Source organism: Biomphalaria glabrata, chromosome 1, assembly GCF_947242115.1.
Source record: "Biomphalaria glabrata chromosome 1, xgBioGlab47.1, whole genome shotgun sequence".
NCBI lineage: Eukaryota > Metazoa > Mollusca > Gastropoda > Planorbidae > Biomphalaria > Biomphalaria glabrata.
Genome location: NC_074711.1, coordinates 58,820,876 through 58,842,109, shown reverse-complemented (window position 1 = coordinate 58,842,109; position 21,234 = coordinate 58,820,876). Strand labels below are relative to the sequence as shown.

Sequence of the window (21,234 nt, the reverse complement as noted above, 5' to 3'; positions counted from 1 at the left end):
CATCACACAGGCACATTGTGCATACACTCTCTTTATATCTTCTTTTTCTTCTTTCTAATGTCTCTTCTAAGCCTCTCAGCTCAGGCTAAATAAAGCCGAGAGTTTCACTTAAAAAAAAGGCGATGAACTGGTTTTGTTTTCTTGTTTTGCTAAGCAATCAGATAAAAAATAAACAACCTGTGAAAGCTGGCAATAAAACTGCGGAGTTAAATTAGTTGAAACTGAAGAATTCTATAGCAGGGTAGGAGTTGAACCTGGTGCAGACAGCAGGGTGATGAATTAACGCGTTATCTAATACAGGTAATTGCCCTGCGCCGCCCTGTCAGTTTACTTATTTTGTAAAAATAAAAGGTGTGTCCCTCGTTTACTCTATTTTCATCTCTCATCTCGTCCATTTCTTCTATCAGTTTATTTGTGAACCCCTCCCATTCTCCATCCACCCTCTCTCCTTTGCATGACCTTCCCCCTCCCACTGTCTCTTGTTTGCTAGTCCCCTCTCTTATTGCTTTGGTGTATTCAATTTTCTCTGCTCTTCTTCTGCTCTTACTCTCCTCTGCCGGTACTCTCTCCAGCTCTTACTCTCCTCTGCCGGTACTCTCTTCTAATCTTACTCTCCTCTGCCGGTACTCTCTTCAGCTCTTACTCTCCTCTGCCGGTACTCTCTTCAGCTCTTACTCTCTTCTGCCGGTACTCTCTTCAGCTCTTACTCTCCTCTGCCGGTCTTATCCTACTCATTCTCTTCTCCGCTTCTTCCCCATCTCTGCATGGTAGACATCTTAGCAAAATATGAAAATAAAACAACAACAGATAACTCTTATCATAAATGAAAGTTTACTTATTCATTCAAGAGATTAAACTGTTATAAACTTCAAATAGGAAAAGATCACGTGACATCGTCAGACCAAAAAGCTGGACAACTCAGGATAAAATCACAAACATTTTAGTTTTTGCTAAAACATCACATTTTTAAAAATAGGAATTTAAAAAAAGACTTGCGGTGTATTAAGCATAATTTCCTCTCAGTTTAATTGATTTATTAAGCATTAGTTCATATTGACTGATGTATTAATACTTAGTTCATCTCAGTTTGACTGATGTATTAATCCTTAGTTCATCTCAGTTTGACTGATGTATTAATCCTTAGTTCATCTCAGTTTGACTGATGTATTAATCCTTAGTTCATCTCAGTTTGACTGATGTATTAATCCTTAGTTCATCTCAGTTTGACTGATGTATTAATCCTTAGTTCATCTCAGTTTGACTGATGTATTAATCCTTAGTTCATTTTAGTTTTAGTATCTGTTTCAACGTCAGTTTGCCCATGACAAATTCTTTTGATAACTAATTGATGATGGGGAGTCTCAACTAAACAAGGACGCTAAATTAAACTTCGTTGTTGCCAATTAAGAATTGAAGTATCATTTTAACAGAATTTCAAGGCATACCATTTGATCTTCTTCCCAACTCTCCTTTATTCCCGCTAGTTAGTCGTCCATTTGGTTTTTTTAAGAATACGTTTTAACTCAAAGGGAAAGTGTGCCTCTATATTGAAATTATTTTGTGCCTGAAATGAAAAAAATCTATGAAAATTTGATTCTCCAGTGCTGCTAAAAGTGCTGCTGCTAAAAGTGCTGCTAAAAGTGATGCTGCTAAAAGTGCTGCTGCTAAAAGTGCTGCTAAAAGGTGAACTCACAAAAATACCGTTTAAAAAAATACCGCTGATCAACTGTTGAACTGATGCACCAAAAAGCTGGCTATGTAGAGCCTGTGACGTCATCGGTGACAATATTGACTAGATCTTATTAAGGTAATTACCCAGAAAGACACAATGATATAAGCATATTTCTCACTACAAATTCTAGGACTAATTCATAAGAGTACTAGTTCTTTCTAAATTAAGTATGGAAGAAGTTACTTAGAGCTGAAAATTAGACTTCATTAACACATAGATGAGTATTATAAATGTATTTGAGAAGGAATGTCTGTAATTCCTAACATAATGTTGACTATCTTTCCATGCGGGTAGAAAACCAGTCACTATGAGTAGATTATTGAACAGTTCAATTATGATTTCTTATTTTACATGAAGATTTCAATGGATATAATGTTGTTTGGTTTAATATTCTAGTTGCTCTAACAAGAAACCAAATCAATTAGATATTTTATTCAATTGTCAAAAAATAGAAAAGAAAATGATTTCCATAACGTAGAGTTAGACTAGTCGATCTCAAAACGTGAAGCATTTTATAACTTATTGTTCAAACGAACATGTTTCCTTAAACTGAAGACAACTTTGGCTGCACCCTTTATTTCCTAGAGCTACGTTACATTCTGTGACTAATCAAAGTGACAATGTGTTACACACTGATATGCAATAGGAAGAAAGAATGCAGCTTGGGCGCGTGAAGTCTAATTCCATCATCGTCTTGTTCTGTGCTGTCCAATCTTTGGGCCACCCAGTAGGACGTAATAGCATCAAGTTTGCATACATTATCAATATTGTATTTGACCGAGTTCACCACAATTCCAGCATCGTACAGGAACCCTAGGTTGACTTTCTGGTACTTGGTTTGTTCGTCGTTCATCTATTGCCTCTGTCACCCTTCTCACAAGTTGTGTAAATTCTTCCTCTTTGACTTCTAACCTTCGGCCTTGATGAGTGCTCCCTTATGCGTCTTTGGCGGCTTCATATGAGAGAGCATATACGAGGGCTTCACTGGCCTTACGTTTACCACTAACTCTGGTGGCTTTCTTTAACTCGGGGTCTCGAAGGGCATCAATGAAAGCGTCTGTAATGATGACTTCCAGAAAATCTTGTGCGGCGGTTGGGTAGGCCAGATGTGCGAGGCGTTCGATGTCTGTCTCTAGTTCCTGTAGTGTTTCATCGGGGCGCTGTTGTCTGGTCTTTAGTTGCACACGATATACTTCTTGCAGATGTTCATCCCCGTATCGGAGTTCCATAGCCTGGACTAGGGCGGCGAAGTCTTGCTGGTTCGGTAGAGACTGTAGCAATTCGGAGGCTTTTCCTCTTAGGGATAACACAAGGGCTGTTGCTTTCTCCTCCTCACTGATCCATTTGTTAACTTTGGCTGCTGCGTCAAATTGCTTCTTGTATACTGACCAGGACACGGAACCATCAAATACGGGGGGCTTCATTTTCCCGGAGACTTCAGGTACAAATGACGTCATATCTGCTTCTGGTACATTTGTGTGCTTGCGTTGGACTTGTATCTTCATTTCGTCGATGGCCTTCTCCACTGCGTCGACCCTCTGATTCATCTGCTCGTCAATGTTGGTGATTCTCTCCTCCACAGCATGTATGCGTTGGTTCATTGCCAATAACTCCGTTTTGATTCCCGAGTCCATCGTGTCTATCTTGGTGTCCATGGCATCTATCTTGTAATTGATTTGTTCCAGCAAGTCCGGTTCGACCTCAAAAAGATATGTGTCCGGATCTTCTTTTTCCTTCACCAGTTCTTCCCGAAGGCGTGCTTGTAAGGTTTCTTTGTTGCCGCTCGTCTTCAGGCCTCGATCACGGAGCTCTTCCTTCAGTTCCTTCACACGGAGTTGGTCTAACGTTTTCATAGTAGCCATAGCGGATCCGTTCCTATCCGATACGATCCGATCCCACTTCTGACACCAGTGTTACGGTTCTCTTCTACTCCGGCCTTCTATAAACACTGCTAAACACAACACAACACATCAACACATCAAGAACCTGCCAACAAGAGCTCCACAATAATCTGGTACTTTAATAATGAGTGAATAAGTAGAAGACAGCCAATACGACACAATTGGCAACACAATAAGCTACTACGAATGTTCAACTGTACATCACCGTATACAACTCTACTGTCTCTATTTCTTCCTAGACTCGTACAAGGACCGACTTCATGGCCAACTAACAGTCCTGGTCTCAACGCTCTCCGGTCTTGAACTGCCGCTTTCTTACATACTGTGTCACTCGTACCGCAGGCTTTCGATCACATGACCATAACATTGGTCATATTTGCGTGTAATCGTAGTACTGTCCCTTGTCCATGGCCCCGCTGACCTGAGTGATTCACGAGTGTGTCAGCTGAGCCTATAGTTAACCCTTTTGCGCCGCCAATAGGGTCGTAACATTGCCCCCTTCTCAGATTTGTCCGTCCCGGACAAAATCTATCACACGACATGGGCAGTGGAGGTGAATCGATGCAGGAGGAGGTCTATCGGTGGGGGCGACAATGGGCTTATATTGCCATCTCGATGGAGCCATCTGCGTTGTATTCGGCGTATGTCTCTTTCTCCTACTCCAGGTGACCTTCACCTGGCTGCACTGACGTCGTGGTTGCATCGCCATGCACTTTGGACTGAGCAAACGTCGCCTTCTTCGGTCGCTCACTTCTGAGGGCAGCCACTTAACACACGGGGAGGGATAGGATGTCAGGACTGGGGTCACCAAGATCGCTGGCCTATCAGGTTGTTTCATAGGGTTTTCAAGAGACGGGTTTTTGGGAATGGGTGTCAGGTCCACAGGAGGGGAGATAGTGGCACACATCATCTTCAGGCTTGTCCGGAGGGCAAACTAGCGGAGCAAGTTGGCAGCACTCCACTTGCGAAGGACCCTCATCTTCAGCATCAGGCTCCAGTTCACTTACTTGACCATCACCAGGTCTCGTCAGTTGGACAAACGTCTGTTGGGTGCAGACCTTGCCGATGGGTTTCTTGGAGTTGGCGTTCTCCCTGCAAAGCTCGACACACAAAGTTCTCGCCAAACATCTGAGTGCAGCCATCAGGATTCGGGTCCCTCTCATCAGCACTGACAGATTGACAGATGTCTTTAATGTCCCCAGCTACAGGCTTGATGTAAGACACAACGTTGTCTGGTTCTGTCTGGCTGTAACACAACGTTGTCTGGCTCTGTCTGGCTGACGGAGGCACTCATTTCTGCAGCAAAAGCGACGGCTGACTACACACACCACTACCCCCATCTGTGCCACCACCTTAGATCTGTCCGCCCCGGGCAGATCCAGCTTCACCATGGTACTTGTTGAGTCTGTCGATGTGGACGACCTTCAGTTTGGATCTTGGGCTCTTCTGTATTCGATACACGACATCGTTGATTCTTTTTATCACGCGGTAGGGTCCTTCCCAGTCTGTTTGAAGCTTTGGGGACTTGCCTTTTCGTCTTTGTGGGTTGTACAGCCACACCAGATCGTTCTCATGAAACCCAGCGGCATTGGCCCGTTTGTCGTACCTTGTCTTCATGTGGTCACTGTTGATCTTGATGTTTCTGCGGGCTAGAGCGTGAGTTTTCTCCATCCGTTTTCGGAGATTTGCGACATAGTCTGTCGAAGAGGCTGGCACATCTCCCGGGATCCCGAATAGCAAGTCACAAGGTAGTTGCAGCTCTCGGCCGAACAACATCTTTGCTGGAGTGTAACCGGTGGTGCTGTGAATCGATCCTCTATATGCCATAAGGAACATTGGGATATAGGTGTCCCAGTCCTCTTGACGTTCATCGACGACTTTCGACAGATGTTGTTCCAATGTTCGGTTAAATCGTTCCACCATTCCATCTGACTGGGGGTGAAGAGGGGTTGTGCGTGTCTTTTCGATGCCGAGTACCTGGCACATCTCTTGAAAGATCTTGGATTCGAAGTTTCGACCTTGGTCGGAGTGTAACTCCCTGGGAGGACCGAATCGGCTAATCCAATTCTCCACAAGTGTTTCCGCTATGGTGGTGGCTTCTTGGTTTGGTATCGCATACGCTTCAGGCCACTTAGTAAAATAGTCTATCACTACTAGAACGTACTTGTTTCCTCTCTGGGATTCAGGAAATGGTCCGGCTACATCGAGCGCTATTCTTTCAAAGGGGTTACCGACGTTGTATTGCTGCATACGTCCCCTCGTTCTCCTGTGCGGGCCCTTTGCTGCTGAACATGGGTCGCATCTTCGGCACCATTCTTCTACATCATCCCGGTAGCCGAACCAGTAAAACCGCTGGCGTACTTTTTCAAAGGTCTTGTTGACACCTAAATGTGACCCACTGGAATTATTATGGATTTCTTGCAGCACCTCAGCAACTCTCACTTTAGGCAAAAACAGCTGTAAGCGATTGCATGTCCCATCTGCCGTTTCCAAGACCCTCTTGAGAACTCCATTGTCGATTGTCAGTGAGTCCCATTGTGCCCAATATTCCTTGGTAGCAGCTCCTTTATCAGAAAGGTGATGCCATTCTGGTCTTTGTCCGTCTTCCTTCATAAGCAGAATGGGAGCCAGGTCCTCATCTTTTAACTGGTCTTCTCGGATTCTTTCGTCGGACCATGACCCGGAAGCTTGTACCCCAAGATGTCGACAATCAACGATAACTTCCTTTTCTTCAACCTTGCTGCAGTGTTTACATTCCATTCTGCAAGGTCGTCGAGACAGCGCGTCAGCATTCTGGTGAGTTTGTCCTTTTCGGTGTTGTGTCTCGAAGTCATAGGTTTGCAAACGTTCAATCCACCTGGCGACTTGTCCTTCCGGACTTTTAAATGACAACAGCCATTGTAGAGCAGCGTGGTCTGTCCTAATGATAAATTTTTGCCCATATAAGTATTTGTGAAAATGTTGTATGGCATCCACAACTGCCAGTAGCTCACGTCTTGTGACACAGTAGTTTCTCTCGGCTTTGGACAAGCTCCGACTAAAGTAAGCTATGACTCTCTCAGTTCCATCTACCTTTTGGGATAAGACAGCACCTATTCCGGTATTGCTCGCATCAGTGTCAAGTACGAACGTCTCTGCTGGTATCGGGTAGGCCAGAATGGGCGATGAAACAAGAGCCTTTTTAAGTCTCTCAAAGGCCTCATGACATTCCGTTGTCCAAATAAACGGCCGCTTCGGTTCTGTCAATTGATGAAGGGCACTACAGAGGCTAGAGAAATTAGGCACAAAACGTCTGTAATACGTGCAGAGTCCAAGAAAGCTTCTTAACTCCTGGATATTAGCGGGGATCGGCCATCCATTTACGGCTTCAACTTTATCCGGGTCTGTGCTGACTCCCTCCTTTGACACGATGTGCCCAAGGTACTTGACAGTCCTTCTGAACAAGGAGCACTTCTTTGGATTCAATTTCATTCCAGCGTTTCTAATTCGTTCAAACACTTCCTTCAGGTTTGCAATATGTTCCTCGAAGGTTCTGCCTATGACGATAATGTCATCTAAGTAAACAAGACACGTGGTCCAGTTGAGTCCTCTTAGCACATGCTCCATTAGTCTTTCAAAGGTGGCTGGGGCGTTACAGAGGCCAAAAGGCATCACGGTGAATTGCCAGAGACCATTACCAGCAGAGAAGGCTGTTTTATCTCTGTCCTCGGGGTGTAGTCCCACTTGCCAGTAACCGCTCTTTAGGTCAAGGGTGGAAAAGATCTGTGACCAAGCAAGTGTGTCCAATGTGTCGTCAATCCTAGGAAGCGGATAGCTGTCCTTGTGTGTGGCGTCATTTAGTAATCTATAGTCGACACAAAATCGAGTGGATCCATCTTTCTTCTTTACCAAGACTATGGGTGAACACCACGGACTGTTGGATGGTTCAACAACCCCTTGCTGCCTCATTCGTTCTATCATGTCCATAGCTTCTTGATGTTTTGCTAGCGGCAGGCGACGTGGTTGCTGTCGGGTGGGCCTAGTGTTTCCTGTGTCTATTCGATGCTGGATCAGGTTTGTTCACCCAACGTCCATTTCATCAGATGGCAATATGTCAGAGAACTCTCTTAGGAATCGTTCTGCTTTGGTGTACTGTTCTTTTGACAAGATCGTTTTGGCTTCTGCCAGAAGTTTAGTAACCTGGGGTTCACTGGGCTTGAGTATTCCGTCGGGATTTTCACTGCTGCAGTTTCTTATCATCTCTAGAGCATGGCAACCAGCGATGAGGCTTCCTTCCCGTAAATGTTTCTCCTCTGTGCCGAGGTTCATAATTCTTACGGGTACCTTTTGGTCTTTACCAATCGTGACTAGTGTCTTTCCTACTGCTATCCCGTTATAGTTGGTGTTCAAGCTTTCTACCAGCGCGGTTTTTGTCGTGGGATAGTCGTCCTCAATCTTCCCCCAAATGATAATTTCCGACTTAGCAGGCAAGGTTGTATTTTCCACCAACGTAACCCTTCTGGCTCGGCCATCTTCTTCATTTTCGTCGCCAAGCAAGGGTACTTCGAGGTCCCCACATTGTAAAGTGCCTCCGCCGATATTCAAAGAAAAGCCATATTTCAGCATGAAGTCGAGTCCTATTATGCAGTCATCTGTGACGTCAGCAATCAGGAATTCGTGTTTGAATGACTGATTTCCGATCTCGACTGTTATGTCGATCAGGCCTTTTATGGGCATCAGTTCTCCACTGGCTGTTTTCAACGAGTAGGCCCTAACTGGCGTTTTCTTGCTATTGTCCACTTTATCTGACCGGATGACTGATCGTGAGGCACCAGTATCAAGGAGGAAGTGATAGTTTTGACATCCAATTTTCCCGATGACCTTTAGACTCTTACTTTGCCCTAGCACGGCGACCGGGATGATGGTTGCAGGGGCTCTCATTCTCTGTGTCGCCGGGTTCCACCCCTTGAAGCCGGCGCGTGCTAGTTTCCCTGGTAGCCCCGAGAATTTGGTCGTGCATACCTTTCTGATCTGTAATGGGTTCCAGTTTGTGCAAATCTTCTAGTGCAGCTTCTTTGTATATGACCGAGTTCACCACAATTCCAGCATCGTACAGGAACCCTAGGTTGACTTTCTGGTACTTGGTTTGTTCGTCGTTCATCTATTGCCTCTGTCACCCTTCTCACAAGTTGTGTAAATTCTTCCTCTTTGACTTCTAACCTTCGGCCTTGATGAGTGCTCCCTTATGCGTCTTTGGCGGCTTCATATGAGAGAGCATATACGAGGGCTTCACTGGCCTTACGTTTACCACTAACTCTGGTGGCTTTCTTTAACTCGGGGTCTCGAAGGGCATCAATGAAAGCGTCTGTAATGATGACTTCCAGAAAATCTTGTGCGGCGGTTGGGTAGGCCAGATGTGCGAGGCGTTCGATGTCTGTCTCTAGTTCCTGTAGTGTTTCATCGGGGCGCTGTTGTCTGGTCTTTAGTTGCACACGATATACTTCTTGCAGATGTTCATCCCCGTATCGGAGTTCCATAGCCTGGACTAGGGCGGCGAAGTCTTGCTGGTTCGGTAGAGACTGTAGCAATTCGGAGGCTTTTCCTCTTAGGGATAACACAAGGGCTGTTGCTTTCTCCTCCTCACTGATCCATTTGTTAACTTTGGCTGCTGCGTCAAATTGCTTCTTGTATACTGACCAGGACACGGAACCATCAAATACGGGGGGCTTCATTTTCCCGGAGACTTCAGGTACAAATGACGTCATATCTGCTTCTGGTACATTTGTGTGCTTGCGTTGGACTTGTATCTTCATTTCGTCGATGGCCTTCTCCACTGCGTCGACCCTCTGATTCTCTCCTCCACAGCATGTATGCGTTGGTTCATTGCCAATAACTCCGTTTTGATTCCCGAGTCCATCGTGTCTATCTTGGTGTCCATGGCATCTATCTTGTAATTGATTTGTTCCAGCAAGTCCGGTTCGACCTCAAAAAGATATGTGTCCGGATCTTCTTTTTCCTTCACCAGTTCTTCCCGAAGGCGTGCTTGTAAGGTTTCTTTGTTGCCGCTCGTCTTCAGGCCTCGATCACGGAGCTCTTCCTTCAGTTCCTTCACACGGAGTTGGTCTAACGTTTTCATAGTAGCCATAGCGGATCCGTTCCTATCCGATACGATCCGATCCCACTTCTGACACCAGTGTTACGGTTCTCTTCTACTCCGGCCTTCTATAAACACTGCTAAACACAACACAACACATCAACACATCAAGAACCTGCCAACAAGAGCTCCACAATAATCTGGTACTTTAATAATGAGTGAATAAGTAGAAGACAGCCAATACGACACAATTGGCAACACAATAAGCTACTACGAATGTTAAACTGTACATCACCGTATACAACTCTACTGTCTCTATTTCTTCCTAGACTCGTACATAACACTTGAGGACTCGACAAGGACCGACTTCATGGCCAACTAACAGTCCTGGTCTCAACGCTCTCCGGTCTTGAACTGCCGCTTTCTTACACACTGTGTCACTCGTACCGCAGGCTTTCGATCACATGACCATAACATTGGTCATATTTGCGTGTAATCGTAGTACTGTCCCTTGTCCATGGCCCCGCTGACCTGAGTGATTCACGAGTGTGTCAGCTGAGCCTATAGTTAACCCTTTTGCGCCGCCAATAGGGTCGTAACAATATTATGTCTCCATATTGAATCAGAGATAACAATATTACACACAGAAGACCAGCGACTGGGAACATTTTTTTTCGAGGTTGTGGGTTTATATCTTTGTTCGAGGTGTGTGTTTGTACCTTATTTCGAGAGTGTGGGTTTGTATCTTAGTTCGAGGTTGTTAGTTTGTATCTTAGTTCGAGAGTGTGGGTTTGTATCTTAGTTCGAGGGTGTGAGTTTGTATCTTAGTTCGAGAGTGTTAGTTTGTATCTTATTTCGAGGTTGTGGGTTTGTATCTTAGTTCGAGGGTAGTTTGTATCTTTGTTCAAGGTGTAGTTTGTATCTTTGTTCGAGGGTGTAAGTTTGTATCTTAGTTCGAGGGTGTGAGTTTGTATCTTAGTTCGAGAGTGTGGGTTTGTATCTTAGTTCGAGAGTGTGAGTTTGTATCTTAGTTCGAGGGTGTGAGTTTGTATCTTATTTCGAGGTTGTTGGCTTGTATCTGAGTTCGAGGGTGTGAGTTTGTATCTGAGTTCGAGGGTGTGAGTTTGTATCTGAGTTCGAGGGTGTGAGTTTGTATCTTAGTTCGAGGGTGTGAGTTTGTATCTGAGTTCGAGGGTGTAAGTTTGTATCTGAGTTCGAGGGTGTGAGTTTGTATCTTAGTTCGAGGGTGTGGGTTTGTATCTTAGTTCGAGAGTGTTAGTTTGTATCTTATCTCGAGGGTGTGAGTTTGTATCTTAGTTCGAGGATGCGAGTTTGTATCTTAGTTCGAGGATGTGAGTTTGTATCTGAGTTCGAGGGTAGTTTGTATCTTAGTTCGAGGATGCGAGTTTGTATCTTAGTTCGAGGGTGTGAGTTTGTATCTGAGTTCGAGGGTAGTTTGTATCTTAGTTCGAGGATGCGAGTTTGTATCTTAGTTCGAGGGTAGTTTGTATCTTAGTTCGAGAGTGTGAGTTTGTATCTTAGTTCGAGGGTGTGAGTTTGTATCTTAGTTCGAGGGTAGTTTGTATCTTAGTTCGAGGATGCGAGCGTGTATCTTAGTTCGAGGGTAGTTTGTATCTTAGTTCGAGGATGCGAGTTTGTATCTTAGTTCGAGGGTAGTTTGTATCTTAGTTCGAGGATGCGAGTTTGTATCTTAGTTCGAGGGTAGTTTGTATCTTAGTTCGAGGATGCGAGTTTGTATCTTAGTTCGAGGATGCGATTTTGTATCTTAGTTCGAGGGTAGTTTGTATCTTAGTTCGAGGATGCGAGTTTGTATCTTAGTTCGAGGGTAGTTTGTATCTTAGTTCGAGGATGCGAGTTTGTATCTTAGTTCGAGGATGCGATTTTGTATCTTAGTTCGAGGGTAGTTTGTATCTTAGTTCGAGGGTGTGAGTTTGTATCTGAGTTCGAGGGTGTGAGTTTGTATCCCAGTGCTTAAATGTCAAGATGAAATAATGTTGTTGGGCTATATGTTGTTGTCTTTATCTTTAAGAATTAGCTCGAAATAAAGTTGTGACTTTTTTGCTGTTTCTATGATAACCACTAAGCGTTATACTTTTATAACATAAGCTCCGGATCATGGAGTTATTGCTGTTAAAATAATTCTGACATACAGGCCACTAGAAATGTGTGCAAGTGGGGGCTGGGGAGAGCTCATGATTTCTTAAAAATTCATTTCCTTTTAAAACTTCTAAATTAACTTTAAATAAAAAAAGATGATCATAAATAAATCTAGTCTCCTACTTCTTGGTCAAATAAACTCGAACATGTTTTTATTAATATCATTTTCTATAAACTCCATGAGCTAAGTTTCATTAAAAAAAAGAAGTACACATTTATATTTCTAAGTAAAAACATTGAATCTTAATTTCATCCGTCCTTCTTATCTCTGTAACTGACTAGAAATATACTTCATCTCTATACAACAATTCAATTTTTCCACCATATCTTCAAAACAAAACAAAAAATGCTGCACAATAAAATACTTTTCTATCTGGTTAAACGCCTTCATTATTGATGTCATGAATTCACTCACACACATAGAGCCGTATAGATCATGAAATAAAATGTACAGTTTAGTCAAGGCACACACTATAAAAGTTTTGTTCAATTTTGAAGGCCTAAACGTGAGCGCTAGTGCAGAGTTTTCTCCGGGTTAAAGGTGAGCGCACAATCGATGATTTTAGTGTAGTATGGATTTTTATTCTTCTCCCTCCCCTTTCCTCCCTGTGCACGCGCTCCTTTCATCATCCCCGTATGACATGTGCAATTAGACGAGCAGGTAATGGGTGGAGGGGGGGGTGAGTGAGTGCACAGTCTGGTCACTCACTTGACATCGTTAGATGCATTTAAGAAACTAAAAAAATTATAATTGAATACAATTTGCTTTTAAGCAGAGTATTACGCTTGTACGTTTCAACACTAGAAGAGCATGTTTTTGCTGTTGGATAGTTTCGAATATAGTCATCAGGTAAAGTGGAGTTTTAGATGTATTGTGTTCAGGTCTGACCTGATAGATCATGCAAGTGTCTCTAATCGAAACCAAGGTAAAACGATTTTTTAAACATGTGTAGGTTGTTGAAATGTCGCATGCAAAAACTAAGGTCTTATGTGTACTTGTTCTGATACAGGTTTGTAGTAGAGATGGGAATCGAACCCAAGTTTTTAAAGTTCGATTTCGGTTCGGTCAAATTTAAGTTCCAATTCGGTTTGGTTGGATGACGGGTATAGTTCGAGTTCGGTTCGGACAGGTCTAAAGTTCGGGTTCGGCTCAGTTCGACTTAATGAAATTAGGTAATATAAAAAGTTATTAAGTAATAATGTTCAATTGAATTTATTAGATAAAACAGTGAAGTGAAACCTTACATATTAAAAGGGCTTTTTTAATTTCTGAGACTTGTGTCGCGGGCCACATAACTGAAAAGATAAAAAAAAGTTCCATTAAAAATAAATAATAATGAACTCGTATTAGAAACCCGTAATGTAGAGTAGTTACACTAATTTATAGGAGGGAGAAAGTTTTTCCGAAACCAACTTCTAAAAGATCATTATCCATTACAGCTGTCATGCGAAATTAATTCGTACTTCTCGTCGTTTGTTGTTGAGTTCATTGAGATGTCGATGTGATATCACTTTTAAAAGCCAAATCCCTCAACCGTGACAGATTGTTCTTTGAGGCCATTGCTTTCACTTCTACGTCATAAACATGTCCGCTTCATGTCTCATATCCAACAAAGTTTTACAATCTTTCCTCTGCCCAATCATCTCACTTCACTGTAACATAAAACATCTTCATATTTGGACTCTGTTTCTGTCAGAAAATACTTAGAAGTTTTGTGGTCTAAATGTTTTAAAAATTTACAGTGCTCAAATACATCATCACATGGTTCTGATTTAACTTCTTGGAACAGAAGTACCGTTTGACTCAACAAATTTTATAATTACTCTTGTGGCCAGTTCGCTATGACATCCAGCCATACTTCTGGTGGTATCAGTAGTCACTCCCACCAATTTCTCCCTAAGAAGAGAAATATCCTCCATGATGTCTGAAACTTCTTTGAACAGGTCCTTCAAACTCCAATCGGTGGTCCAAGGCACGTTCCTCATAGCAGCTATCTTTTCACCTATCTCTTCAGCTATCTATTAGCAGCTATCTATTAGCAGCTATCTCATAGCAGCTATCTCATAGCCAGGGGCTAACTGGCTATATGGGCAAACGGGCTAATGCCCGGTGGGCCGGTACCAAATGGGCCGGTCTGGTCGCGACCAAAGAAAAAAAATTTTCAATGCAGACAATTTAAAAAAAAAAAGGGACAGCAGCAAGACACAAAGGCCCGAACACGTTTTCTTGTTGTTTTTTTTTTGTTGTTTTTTTTTTAAATTCTTATTACAGTTAATTTTGTTTGAAATTCAAGAAGAATATAAAAAAATACACTATACACTGTACGTATTATCATTTGCAAAACGTTAGACCGTACTTTCTGCTATGCACGAGCGGCATGGACTGCTTTGATGTCTTCGAGGTTGTGTTTGGCCTAATCATTTTGCTGGTCGGCATGGGCCTTTGATGGCACTCCCAATTTTTTTTTGTTTCTCCTTCCCTCCCCCATCTTTAATCGTTCCAATGAAATTTAAAAGATAGGCGCGACAATTAACTCTTTAACAATGCTTAATAGAAATTAACTTAAACACATACACACAGCCGCGAAATTGCAAACCACCCAACTTATTCACAGCTCAATATGGGTATAAAACTCTACTTTCTGAGACTTGAAAACATAAATCTAAACATACTACACTTAAGGCTAACAAAAAAATTTTAATTACAAAATAAATCTAAATCAACTTTTATACTATTATAATTAATGGCAAACTTATGCTTAGTATGAAGTCATTAATGATGAAATTAGTACAATAATTACAATAATTTATTATACGCTGTCACATCCAATATTAAATGAAAGGAGATTTATATCTATATATATAATTCTCTTCTTCCCTCAACAGTTTAAACGAGAAGAAGAAGTAAAGGAAAGATCACTCTCTTATTTCTGCGGATAGTCCACGAGAAAACAAGAGTGGGGGGGGGGGAGAACACGTGGGTATTCACACGTCGCAACGGATGGCTGCGCGTTGGACTGTCAAAGTACAAACCCTGCCCGCTCCCACTCCCCTTCGTCTTGCGGGAGGTTTAGACTAAAAACTTAACTATCTTCAACTCTGAAGGAACATCCGAAAAATGTAAAACATTTTACAAACACTAAATAGCAAGGCCGGACTTAACCATTGTGGGGCCCTATGCGAAACGGATTTCGCGGGGCCAAGTTTGGGTAGGTAAGAGGATAATTTGTGAGATTTAAGAGTTTGTATTAGAAAATAAATTCGTCTATGTATTTTATTCATTCTTTACTACGTACAGAATTACTTTACGAGCCTTGCGTATAGCAAAGTTATAGAGTATATAACAATAATTCTGTTTCCTACATAGATCACGCTCAATAGCAAAAATTACCAAATGTTTCAATCTATCTTTGAGAATTGTTGACCTCAAGTAGCTCTTCATTAGTTTGAGGCGCGAGAAGCTTCTTTCACCAGACTACACAATTACGGCTAATGCATAATGCCGTTTTTATTTAGCGCGCGTATGATTGGCGTTTTCCATATTGAATGACACCCCCAAATGGACAATAATTTTTTTTTCTATATATTTCCGTATATTTTAAGGACTTTTTCGTATATTTTGCAATTTCGGGAGATTTCCAGGAGCTCCTGGTAAATCGACAGGATGGCGCAGGAAATCTGTTTTAATTTATAAAATGGTTTAATTTAATAATTTATACACCTTGAATTAGCTCGGGTCCTATCAAAGTGCGGATCCTTTGAAAGTGGGGGCTCACTGCGGTCGCTTAGGTTGCAGTGGCCATGCAAAATAGCGACGTATGCTACGCCGCCGGTAGACTAGTTTTAAATAATGGGTCATAGTATATTCATATACAAATCGCGTTTTTGAGAATGTACTAGGAGGAAGCAAAAGCTTTTTACATTGAGTAAGTGCCTCTCTAACCGTTCTGCTTTCTCTTATCTTTTAATGGAATGGGTTGCCTAAGTCAGCCAGGAAAACCAATGATTTAGCATATTTTCAGTCACAGATCAACATGTATGACTAGATTGACACATGAAATGTGTAAGACGTAACAATATTATTTTTTGAAGAAACGTCTGTAATCTATAAGTAATACCAAAAAGCTTCAAACTCATTAGACTGCTGTTGTATTGTTTATTGTTTTCAGACTACATACATGTATAAATAGAATACATTATGTCATCCTACGAATGCATACATCCAGTTTTCGATGCGTTATCAAACTGTATATATTTTGTAGAGAATTAGGCTTACACCTATAATATAACACATGGGCGTAGCCGCTAGGGGAGGGTCTTCAAACCATTACTTGCCTCAGACCTCATTGTCTGAAAGGGAAACTTTACTTACTGCCCAAGTGCAGCCAACTTAAGCAAACTATAGTCACCAAATTTCATGAGCGTATCCAAAATGGATTTTGTGGTTTCCCTTCCCCCTCCAATAGAAAAGCTAATGCAAAACTATAGTTACCATTTTTTACCAGTCGCTGGACACCATTGAATAGCAGATTTGTTTTTTGAATTTTTTTAGCGGAAGAGTAGCAGGCTAATCGCACTGTAGATACCTCAGAATATCCATTTTTAAAGGTTAAAATAACGGAAATAATGCTTGATTTCGGGGCTTCGCCCCGGACCCCACTGAGGGAGCTTCCAGCGCTCCCCCGGACTCCCTAGCAGCCATTTGGCGGTGTGCACTGTCTTTCCACTAATTATAGAAAGAGAGTATTCTAGGGTAGAAAAAACGCCCCCCACACTGAAAATATATGACATGCCATTTATGGGCCGGTTTATATGGTAATGCCCGGGCAGATTTTGATACCCAGTCCGTCCCTGCTCAAAGCAGCTATCTCTTCAGCTATCTCAAAGCAGCTATCTCTTCAGCTATCTCATAGCAGCTATCTCTTCAGCTATCTCATAGCAGCTATCTCTTCAGCTATCTCATAGCAGCTATCTCTTCAGCTATCTCATAGCAGCTATCTCTTCAGCTATCTCATAGCAGCTATCTCTTCAGCTATCTCATAGCAGCTATCTCTTCAGCTATCTCATAGCAGCTATCTCTTCAGCTATCTCATAGCAGCTATCTCTTCAGCTATCTCATAGCAGCTATCTCTTCAGCTATCTCATAGCAGCTATCTCTTCAGCTATCTCATAGCAGCTATCTCTTCAGCTATCTCATAGCAGCTATCTCTTCAGCTATCTCATAGCAGCTATCTCTTCAGCTATCTCATAGCAGCTATCTCTTCAGCTATCTCATAGCAGCTATCTCTTCAGCTATCTCATAGCAGCTATCTCTTCAGCTATCTCATAGCAGCTATCTCTTCAGCTATCTCATAGCAGCTATCTCTTCAGCTATCTCATAGCAGCTATCTCTTCAGCTATCTCATAGCAGCTATCTCTTCAGCTATCTCATAGCAGCTATCTCTTCAGCTATCTCATAGCAGCTATCTCTTCAGCTATCTCATAGCAGCTATCTCTTCAGCTATCTCATAGCAGCTATCTCTTCAGCTATCTCATAGCAGCTATCTCTTCAGCTATCTCATAGCAGCTATCTCTTCAGCTATCTCATAGCAGCTATCTCTTCAGCTATCCCATAGCAGCTATCTCTTCAGCTATCTCATAGCAGCTATCTCTTCAGCTATCTCATAGCAGCTATCTCTTCTGTGATTTTAAAATTGATTTTCGTACCGCGAACGAGATATGTCGGCGGCACTACAAAACTTAGTTTCATGACACACACACACACACACAGCCACACATATCTTTCATCACTGATGGTAACCCTCTTTTTACGCATTTGGCTTCGAAGGAAAACGTCTGAATCCAATCCTCCTATTGCCTTGCAGCTATACCAAATCAGGGGAAACGCTTCGGGAGTCAACCCTGAGAAAAAAAATTGATTATAAATAAAGCTTCAAGTCTGATTTATGGTTGGAAAGAAATCAACAAAAGTAATTTTCATTTGATCGAAATGGACTTAATTCTTGTACTCTATGAGCATGACTTACAGCTTCACAACAGTCAGCTTGTCTTTGAAGCAAGGAAACACCGCTGAGAGGGAACAAAAAATGGATTAAATGATATTAGTTCCTTTTTCACATAATAATTATTATTGTTAGTATAAGTATAATTATAATTATAGTACAAATAATAAATATAATAATACTACCAAAGAACGGAAACAAAACGACCGGACAGTGTGGTAGAAACCAGTTTCCTAATGGAAGCCGATGATGGACGATAAACACCAACAAATATTTCAATATAAATGAGCCTACCTGTAGATGTCATGTGATGCTGAGTCATCCTGGGCGGATAAGGTTTGTAACTTAACAAAACATAACTAAAACTAGAGAATACTGGGAGAAGTCCCCAGCTTGGCCAAAATACTATTTTACAAATTAGAAAATAGTATATCCGCTGTGTCAGCCTGTGTCTTCAATTAGTTTACGAAAACTTTTATAATAAGGCATTCTCTTCGAGACGAACGTTGAAAGTACAAGTAGAGTGCAGTTTATAAAAACAAGTCAAATATAACAAATCCTTAAAAAAAAACAACAAAAAAACAAAGATTATTTAAAGGGGAAGAACTCCGCCCTTGAAACTATATCTATTAATAATGTACACGCTATTTCCCTTATTCGATATAAAAAAATTAAATAATTAATTAATTGAGTTTTTTAAAAAAAATATGTATTTTGTTAGGTACAATAAATAATTATTTAAAGTATCAACTTGATCGGAGAATGCGCGAGGGAGAAAATGGGTTAGCAGTTATTTAAGGGGACGTTATCATTTTTTTTTAAAGTAACGTCTGTATTTTATAAGATAAGATAATTTAGCCATATCTTTGAATACTGAATAATAAATTTCCTTTTGTTTGTATGAAAAAAAAAAGATTAATTACCAGTAATTAATTGACTAATTGGTAACTTTTTTTTATTGATTTATATCTTGTCTATGTCAATGAATAATTGTGCGAAGTCCCAACTTCATCAGAGACTGGGTGTGGGAGTAATAACATGAACACACTTTTAACAGACAGACAGAGCGAGATGATATAAGCTTTGTAAATAAACTAGAAATACATAACCACAAATTAACTTTTTCTCGGCAATAGTTTATCTTGGCGTCTCAAAATTAGATATATTTCTCGCGATCGGAAAATTATAAATATAACTTAATTTAGTCTTAATTCAGTCTTTATTTAGTCTTAATTAATACTTTTCCCCTCATTTTTGAACTTTAAATAAACAGAGGGTCTTTTCATTCTTCATTAAATCTCTGGATCTAAAGACGTCTATGAAGATATTTATAATATACTTAGAGACTTGGATCTAGAGTCAGCTTTGGATCTAGAATCAGACCTGGATCTAGAGTCAGTCTTGGATATAGTCTGACTTGGACCTAGAGTTTGTCTCGGATCTAGAGTCAGACTTCGATCTGGATTTAGATTTAGACCCATTACTATTCTGAAAAAAATCAAACAAGTTAAAATTATAATGTTATTTAACCTTGGTTAGGTCAATACTAGAATATGCATCCTTTGTTTGGGACCCCGCAGCTCAAGAAAACATAAAGAAACTAGAACAAATTCAAAATAAACCCGTGAGATTCATAACAAAGGCATATTCCCACTAGATTAGAGTAACACCTTAAATAAATATTACTAAATTTAGAGACCCTTCAGAATAGAAGACTGCAGAGTAAATACAAATACAAAACCAAAACCTCATTAAATATTCAGAAAGACACAAAAAGATAAAGGCACATTCCTTGTTCCATATGCTAGGACAGAGTTTCAAAAAAAAAAAAGATCCTTCTTCCCTAGTGCTATAAGAACATGGAATGAGTTACCTGGAAAACCAACGGCTTGGCAGAATTTAATTCATCGATCAAAATATATTGTAATAACTTAAAGGAAAACGACTCAAAGAACATGGGGACATCCCAAATACGTTAGCCTGGAGCACAACATCTTCATCAACTCTATACTTGAGCGGAACTTTGTTATCTCCTAATATCAACATTCTTCTCAGTCTAGTCTCTAACAGTGCGCAACTTCTGCACTAGCTTGGATGGCGGTGTGCATGGCAGGGTTATAACAATAGTGTTACAAATGACCAGTGACAGGAAGAGGTTAACGTGTGACCCCGACGAGATAACACAGCAGCGGCAGTTCCCTGGAATGTACATGTATAAACAGAGACAGGATGTGACGTGTCCTTACATGTTATTCCAAAAAGGTACTAGCAATGTCCAGTGACAGATAGAGGTCACAACTTGTGACCCCGGCAAGATGACACTGCAGCCGATGTTTTCTGGAATCTACGTGTATAAACAAAGACAGGATGTGACGTTTCCTCACGTGTTATTCCAGAGGATATTAGCCGTGTTTGTGCAACTTTGGACAAGCGATTAGGGACTCTATATAAGCCAGAGAGTTAATGTGAAAGTCAGTCGTATGGAGTCGTGAGTGAGCCGTTACAGTCGATACAGAAGATGTAAGACGTGTGCGGCTCTGTGGAAGAGAAATGTGTACGACTCGATGCAAGTTAACTAGGGTAGAGTTAACTGGAGTGGACTACTGTCGTTAAAGTCTATACAGCGAACTACAGTGGGCTTGAGCCGTTACAGTCGATACAGTCGATGTAAGAAGTGTGCGGCTCTGATTCGGTAGACTTGAGTGCGACTTGGTTCAGCTTTAGGAGACCTGGAGCGACACTGGGAAGTGTGTCGTTGGTCTGTTCTGTGGAATACGGCTCGATGCAAGTTGAGAAGAGATGAATTGCAACGAAGTATAGCTAACTGTAAACTGACAGATATTGTACAGTCTTCTACGCTACATGTTACAGTTAGAGTTAATAGTCATTAAAGTTATATTAAACTGAAAGTTTAGTCGTCAAGTTCTTTGCAGTGTTTTTATTTGTGTGCCTACTAGTACATCTAGCCAGAAGATTCAGAAATACCTAACAATACAAATAGATCGATACAGGAACACGCATAAAATGTAATAATCTTCTCTTTTGAAATAACGTGTTTAACTTATAAGATAAGAAGATAAGATCTATGTTAGCTTTTCTGCCAGGCGTTCTTCTCTAAGCCAGTACAACGCAGCATGACCTGGTCTGTAGAACGTCTCTCTGTGCCCTCGTCTTGACGTCTTTAAGTCTACACATCTAGTAACTATGAAATAGGTTTGAACTTGCATTGAAAAGTACAGCATTGATCATTTATATTATAGATTAACAATGCATTGGAGAAAAAAAAGCAAACTTCCCTAACATTACAATGAAAGCATGTTGTTCAATATTCGTTCGCTAGGCCTAATC

General features: G+C 41.2%; 1 protein-coding gene and 1 long non-coding RNA gene across 7 annotated transcripts in view; one reads left to right on the top strand and one right to left on the bottom strand.

The window, feature by feature from the left end:
• The window catches only part of LOC106050310 (diuretic hormone receptor-like), a 117,590-nt gene that overhangs the window by 57,428 nt on the left and 38,928 nt on the right, over positions 1 to 21,234 (top strand). Inside the window, exon 1 of one of the 6 annotated variants that reach the window (XM_056004573.1) lies at positions 12,554 to 12,734. The exons of 4 other annotated variants lie outside the window; for them this stretch is intronic. In XM_056004573.1, the coding sequence (XP_055860548.1) occupies positions 12,696 to 12,734 (39 nt within the window). In that variant the 5' untranslated portion in view covers positions 12,554 to 12,695. Of the gene's footprint in view, positions 1 to 12,553; positions 12,811 to 21,234 lie in introns of those variants that run through there. One more of the 6 variants, XM_056004581.1, reaches the window with a different exon arrangement.
• Positions 1,071 to 19,890, bottom strand: LOC129921784 (uncharacterized). The gene is made up of 4 exons (XR_008773758.1): positions 19,760 to 19,890; positions 17,911 to 17,953; positions 13,130 to 13,180; positions 1,071 to 1,564 (listed from the first exon to the last, which is right to left on the bottom strand). It is a non-coding gene; the product is annotated as an uncharacterized LOC129921784 (long non-coding RNA).